The 7,365-nt window shown below is 35.9% G+C and overlaps 1 protein-coding gene across 1 annotated transcript; it reads right to left on the minus strand.

Annotated features, from left to right (window-relative positions):
- Window positions 1–1,713: 1,713 nt before the first annotated feature.
- Window positions 1,714–6,942, minus strand: LOC107793425 (vacuolar protein sorting-associated protein 60.2). Its single transcript, XM_016615773.2, has 7 exons — window positions 6,732–6,942; window positions 5,483–5,634; window positions 4,653–4,746; window positions 3,171–3,242; window positions 2,933–3,044; window positions 2,698–2,852; window positions 1,714–1,899 (listed from the first exon to the last, which is right to left on the minus strand). Exons 1-7 carry the CDS (start codon window positions 6,798–6,800, stop codon window positions 1,846–1,848), a joined length of 708 nt encoding a protein of 235 aa, XP_016471259.1. The 5' UTR covers window positions 6,801–6,942; the 3' UTR covers window positions 1,714–1,845.
- Window positions 6,943–7,365: the final 423 nt, after the last annotated feature.

Below are 7,365 nucleotides of genomic sequence, written 5' to 3' on the forward strand. Positions count from 1 at the left end.
TCTTGACTGGCAAACACTCTGCACCATACAACATGGTCGGTCTAACCACCGCTTTATAAAACTTACCTTTATGTTCTAGAGGCACCTTCCTGTCACACAAGACACCAGACGCTAGCCTCAATTTCATTCACCCTACCCCTATACGGTGCATGACATTCTCGTCAATCTCCTCATCCCCCCTAGATAACCGACCCCAGGTACTTGAAGGTCCCTTTCTTGGGGATGACTTGAGAGGCAAGCCTCATGTCCAAGTCTGCTTCTCCCTACACGGCGCTGAACTTGCACTCCACGTATTCTGTCTTAGTCCTGCTCAACTTGAAATCTTTAGATTCAAGGGCCCGTCTCCAAACCTCCAACCTCTCATTAACACTGCCTCGGATCTCATCAATCAGAACTATATCATCGGCGAATAACATATACCATGACACGTCCCCTTAAATATAGTGTGTCAGTGCGTCCGTCGCCAGAGCAAATAAGAACAGACTGAGCGCAGATCTTTGGTGTAACCCCATAACAACCGGAAAATGCTCAGAGTCGTCCCTCACTGTCCTAACCCGAATCTTAGCTCCATCATACATGTCCTTAATCACCCTAATATAAGCCACCGGAATACTTTTCACCTCCGGGCATCTCCAAAGAACTTTCCATAAAAAACAACCTAGTGAACAATAGTCATCATTTTGTCATGACCGTTCCTCGTTTTTAGCCTTTTAGGGCCATAAAACAGGAATTTAGGACGATTCCCAAATTTTTGTGTGCTATAGTCCACGCCATCTGCATGAATTCGGGCGATCAACCCCGAATCTCCTAAAATTTTATCGGCCCATAAAAAATAACCTAATGAACAATAGTCATCGCTTCGTAAAGAAATCCTAACAATCACATATACTTCTAAGATAAGCATATCTTGTCTCAAAACAGTTTCAGACCAGAATTTCTCGGGGGAAATGACAATGACAGTCTAACAGTTATGGGTGTTCACAAAAAGCCGAAAAATCAAACCAAACCGACCAAAAAAACTGATACTTTTTTGGTTTGGTTTGGTTTTGGTTTTGAATTCTAAAAACTGGTGAAATTTGATTTGGTTTTGGTTTTAATGTAAAAATAATCGAAAAAATCAAACCAAACCGACTATAGAAGTAGCTATTTAATTTTTTTATTACACCTATATATATGTATATTCTTATATAAAGTTTCTAAAATTTTATAGTACATGATTATTTGCACTTTTAGTCTAGTTCTTGATGTTATAATATTAGTTCTTTGCCTTTACATTCTAATTTGATTGGTAGTTTTCTTTTTGCTAAATACAAGAATCTATTTCATGTTAAAAATAATCTATTTTTAATCGAGTCCTTAAATTATTTATCACTATTTGATTCAATTATCATCAATATAGCTTGGTAAATAATAGATTTCTCAAAGAGCAATTGGGTTGATAGTGTTACTTTGAAAATGTAATCACCGGAATATGTATTTTGATAGTGTATGTCTCAATACTTAAGAAAAACCGTGATAAATAACCAAAAAAACCCGAAAAAACGATAAAAATTGTCATAAATCGAATCGATAAAAAACCGACTTAATTGGTTTGGTTTGATTTCAATATTTGAAAAACCAACTTATTTGGTTTGATTACTTTTTAGGGAAAAGATATCCATACACACCCCTACTAACAGTTAAAGTACACTGATAGTGCTGCTCTCCATTTCGAGGCAATACAATTTTAATCATAAACCTGGTCATTATTATGACAAAGCAACCTTACTTCTATTGAAGAAGTAATTAGCAACAAGCATATGTTCACAGCACACTATGTTTACACCAAGCTATTCCAAAACTCTCCTAACCACGAAGCGATGCGTGAGGGACAGCAGGTAATCCTAGTTCATCATCAGCCTGTGCATCACAAGTCAGAAAAAGGTGTCAACATAGTTAAACATCAAACGAAAAATAAGGAACATGCGCAGTACTGAGCAACTGCCAAGAGAGAAAATTGAGGACTGGGATGTTGTACTTTCGAAAGCAGATAATAATTTGTCTGTTATTCAGAAAGATGCAGTACCTAATGCTTAAGATATATGATGTAATTTATGTTAAAACAGTGTTTCTAAAAGCGAAAAGCGCAAAAAAGGGGGTCAAGGTCACGTGGCTTGAAGCGAAAAGTAAGGGAAGCGTACAATTTACAACAACAACAACATAGCCAATGTAATCCCACGCAGTGGGGTCTGGGTCTGGAGAGGGCAGTATCACAAGACCTTACACCTATCTTGTGGGAGGCAAAGAAGCTTTTCCAAGGGAAGCGCACAATTTATGGAACATTAATAAATTCAAAAAATATATGAATTTAGTACTATAATGATCAAATATGTTCAATAACCAATTAATTTTAGCATCCAATATTCAATAAGGTTGATACTAATCCAACTCTTTTAAGTTAGATTAACAAAATCAACTTCTCATTGGGATCAATTTGCGCATCATTCTTTCACGCACACACTTCTCTGAAGCGCATAGCCTCCCTCATAAAGCGATAACACCCTGCTTCACATCGCTTTAAGCGACAAAGCACACTTCTTCTAATAATACTGGTAAAATATATACTAAAAGTAAGTAATTATCTCCAAACATACATACATACATGTTTAACAGAGAAGAGGTCGATTAATTTCGAGGTTATGCTCTATCTGATTTTACCTGGGTGTTAGCTCTGCCTGCTGGTGTTGGTGCATGCCCCATTGGTGCTGATGGCAAGTTAAGCTCTGAATCAAGATCTGGTTCCTTATCAGGTTGTAAATATGAAGGGACACCTTCACCTTCAGTCTCCATGTCCGCTTCCAAAGCATCAAGCTCTGATAAAGAAGTAACTAACTGCTCATCAAACATGCTTTCACTAGAATATTCAAATGTACAAGTGCTAAAAAAATCTTACCACCCATGAGCTCTTCTTCGTCAACGTCATCGGGCACACCATAGCTTCTACCAAGAGTCTCTTGAATTTCATTGCTTACATCCATCAGGTCCACCATTTCATCTTGTAAGTTCTACATTTACACAGAAGACCATCACAATATGGATAAAATTCACAACCATAGATATAAATAAAAAAGAAAAGATGAATCTTAGGGATACTTAAAAGGAAACATATAACAGTAATGCTGAATACATACATCTACGTCTTGAATATTCACAGTTTTCATCACTCCTTTTAATTCTTTGTTTGCTGACTTTAAAGCCACCATCTGAAGAGACAAAACCAAGTTAATAATTGCAAATCCCACTCCAAACAAATGAATCCAATTGTTCAATTGTGCCTTCAAACACCAATTTCAAACTAAAATGGAACGAATTGGGGAATAAGAAATTCTAGGACACACAAAAAGAAATCCCTTCCTCATGACAAATTGGTTGTCCTCCTACCTCTAGGGAGGTAGGCAGCAGGTTCCAATCAGGTTACAGAATAAGCTTCGCTTGACAAGCCTTGAGCTGTGCCCGATGGGGCGCTACCAAGAAAAAGACAACTTTAACATGAATTTCACATAGCTGAAAAGTCTGTCAACCACAGCAACTCGTAAGCCTAACCATCCGTAATCATGCTGGATGATTGCCAGTCAATAATTTAAGCTAATTTTTCTCTACTCCAATAAATAGCAAACAGTCAAAAGTTTAAAGTAAGGCATTTTAGAACTCAAGGAGCATGCGTTGTTAAAACAAAATGATGCTTCACAATATGTTCTAGATCTTCGATTTGCAGGCTACTATCCATACATGAACTTAAACAAAAAATGTTTATGGACTTGTGGAATATCAAGATGGAAATGATGTCTTCTCCTTTTGGGGTAATGCAGATAAGAATTATCCACTCAATCAATCGATATACAGTAATAGCTGAAAAGTCTGTCAACCACAGCAACTCGTAAGCCTAACCATCCGTAATCATGCTGGATGATTGCCAGTCAATAATTTAAGCTAATTTTTCTCTACTTCCATAAATAGCAAACAGTCAAAAGTTTAAAGTAAGGCATTTTAGAACTCAAGGAGCATGCGTTGTTAAAACAAAATGATGCTTCACAATATGTTCTAGATCTTCGATTTGCAGGCTACTATCCATACATGAACTTAAACAAAAAATGTTTATGGACTTGTGGAATATCAAGATGGAAATGATGTCTTCTCCTTTTGGGGTAATGCAGATAAGAATTATCCACTCAAGCAATCGATATACAGTAATAGCTGAAAAGTCTGTCAACCACAGCAACTCGTAAGCCTAACCATCCGTAATCATGCTGGATGATTGCCAGTCAATAATTTAAGCTAATTTTTCTCTACTTCCATAAATAGCAAACAGTCAAAAGTTTAAAGTAAGGCATTTTAGAACTCAAGGAGCATGCGTTGTTAAAACAAAATGATGCTTCACAATATGTTCTAGATCTTCGATTTGCAGGCTACTATCCATATATGAACTTAAACAAAATATGTTTATGGACTTGTGGAATATCAAGATGGAAATGATGTCTTCTCCTTTTGGGGTAATGCAGATAAGAATTATCCACTCAAGCAATCGATATACAGTAATATGCAGTAGGACAAAATTTGGACTTTGGAATTGTGAAAATGTAACTCAGGAAAGAGCAAAACTCCATTTAACATACTGTTTGCTGAGCATCTTTGATTCCCTCAGCAGCAAATGAGACCTGGTCCAGGTTATACGTCTGATTATGTAGCATGTCACGTTGACCTTCATACCTGTCGATTATTCAATGGACAGCTTAAGCATTTCTGAAAACAAAATGTCAACACATGAACTAAGACTGAAAAAACAAGCAAAAGAAGTGCGTATCAGCTGATAGAGAAAGCTACGCCTAAGTAGTGTCTGAAAATGTAATTTCTACCACAAACAACAAAGGGAAAATAAGAGTGCAGTTAAGTGCTTCGATTCTTCAACTGAAATTAACGGTCCGGCTACTTTTGCTTCAAATATAACCAAGTGATATCAGTAGAAGAATCATATTAGAAACAGAGGAAGCTAGATTGTCTCCTCTTTTTTCTTATCTTTCTTTAAAAACCCGGCATGGCTTTTGTAGGAACTGCATTAAGGAACCAGCTCAATTTACTGAAGCTCTTTAAAAAACTAGACCTCAGATAAAAAGTCCTTAAACATGACTAACCCACTGTTTCTATTTCTCGTTGTATTGTCACACCAAGGATCACCAAGTTTGTATCTTAACTTTCCATGTCTTTCAAAATTCTGAGGGAGAGAGGCAGTGTGTGTGTGTGTATGTGTGTGTGCACGTGTGTGTGTGTGTGTGTGCGTGAGAGAGAGAGGAGCGTGGTTTACTGTGCTTTAATAGTTTATTCCAGACCTCACATCGTTTGACTTGAAATGTCAGTATACACTCATTAACAACTAATTGAACTTGATTGTTGACAAGCCACTTTAACTTCATCACATTCGAGGTAACAACAGATTATTATAGCTCACATTCTCTTTTGCTTCAAAACCCTCATTGCTCGAGCTTTTAGAGCTTCCTGAGCTGGACCTGGTCGAGTCTTCTTCAGCTGTTCCTTGTATCTTGCAAGTTCAGAATCAAGCTTCTTGATTTTCTCTTCCACTGTCTCACCTCTTTTATTAATCTGGACAATCAAGAAGCAATTTAAAATATCAGATTACCCACGCAAGCAACCAGTAGTAATCATCAAACTGCAGAGAGTGAAAAATAGATAAATCTTCCGGGTTAATCAACTTGAAACCATAACAAGCAACCATTTTTCGTTATACTGGCAGAAATTGTGAAACAGACCAAGAAAAGAAATGAAAGAAGTTCAGTTCCACTGCAACTCCCTCATGTAATTTTGGTTCATGAAATACTCGTATCACCATTCAAGGGATAAAAAATAAGCATTTTCTTTGCCATACTCAATACTAATCGACTAACCATTTTGATACATATAGTATGATCAGATCATAAGAAGTCATAAGAAGCATGTTTGCACTAAAACTAGAGTAGCAATATTTCGTTGACTACGATTTTTCAACATTTTCTAAAATGTTTGCCAAAAGGGTTATACTTTTTATCTAGTTTCTATGACTAGTTTAAATTATAAAAAATATTAAGATTTGATAAAAAATTTACACAGAAAAATAGATGCAGTGATCATCAAGCTCGAATTTACATACTGAAGGATACAACACGAGGACTTCCCGTAGCAGCAGAGGCGGATGAAATATATAACCAATGTGTTCAACTGAACCAGTCTTTTCAACATGGAGTATAGATATGTGTGAAAAATCACTAATTTCACAATAATTTTGACAAATACTTAAATTCTGAGCCCATTATTCCAAAGGTGTAATGGGTTCAGTCGCAAGAATCGAAAGGCTTAACCCATCAAATTTAAATCCTAGATTTGTTTCTGCATTACACCCACCCCACTACCACCACCACTACCACTAATAATAATACTAATAATAATAACAATCAAGCTCATAACTTCAGAATTCTAAGGGGATCCGGTGTACTAGTGATGGTATGATTACATCCTCCGAACCCGCCACTATTTTCAGATCAGAGGAAGTTCAATTGATAGTAAAAAATGCAGAAAACATTGAATACCCGTTCGAAACAGCCCAAAAAAACAGAAAATGATAGAGACATTGCAGTGCCAGTGCATGTGCATAGTTCAGCAGTATTTACAGTACAGCTTTGGTTTTGTTAGAGACAAAAGATTACCCTATCGGAAGCATCTTGAACGGAGGGAGGAGGTTGTGTTTCTTTCTTAATGCCGAAAACCCTCTTCATCTTTCTACCTTTCCTCTTCTTCGTCGGTCTTAAAATTTAGGGTTTCTGATTCAATCGGAGTTGCTAAATTGTAAGGTAATTGCGCTTCACAACTCATTAATATTGATAAATTTGTACGAGTCCAAATGCGGTACTATACTACTCTGACAAATGATCCGTTGTGCTTTGTCTGGAAAAAAAGTTAAAAATATGGGAAACATTTTTCAGTTCCATACATAAAAATAAAAATATGCCACTAATTATTTTGTGTTTTTAATACTTTAGGCTCGTACATTTATGAAAAAAGACCTGAAAAAAACAGTTATTCTGACACCTAAAGAGGGAGAATATATTATTATTTATCTATCTATATCTATATTTATCTATATTTATATTATTATAAAAGTATGAATAATTTACGCTAAATATTGAACGATAAAAATATTCTCGTAATATTGATAGACTATTATGCCCTTAAAAAGTTAAAATATTTGTTAATGAACCAAGTTAAAAATAGATATATTTGTAAATTTCAAAATATTATACACATAAACTACTTATTCGATTTAAACTACACAATGGATGT

Source organism: Nicotiana tabacum, chromosome 13 (genome assembly GCF_000715075.1).
Source record: "Nicotiana tabacum cultivar K326 chromosome 13, ASM71507v2, whole genome shotgun sequence".
Taxonomy (NCBI): Eukaryota; Viridiplantae; Streptophyta; class Magnoliopsida; order Solanales; family Solanaceae; genus Nicotiana; species Nicotiana tabacum.

Coding starts and splice junctions, on each gene's coding strand:
- LOC107793425 (XM_016615773.2), bottom strand. CDS start 6,800: ATGAAGAGGGTTTTCGGCATTAAGAAAGAAACACAACCTCCTCCCTCC. Junction 5,635..6,731: donor TTCAAGATGCTTCCGATAGG/GTAATCTTTTGT, acceptor TTGATTGTCCAG/ATTAATAAAAGAGGTGAGAC. Junction 3,243..4,652: donor TCAAAGATGCTCAGCAAACA/GTATGTTAAATG, acceptor TTGTCTCTTCAG/ATGGTGGCTTTAAAGTCAGC.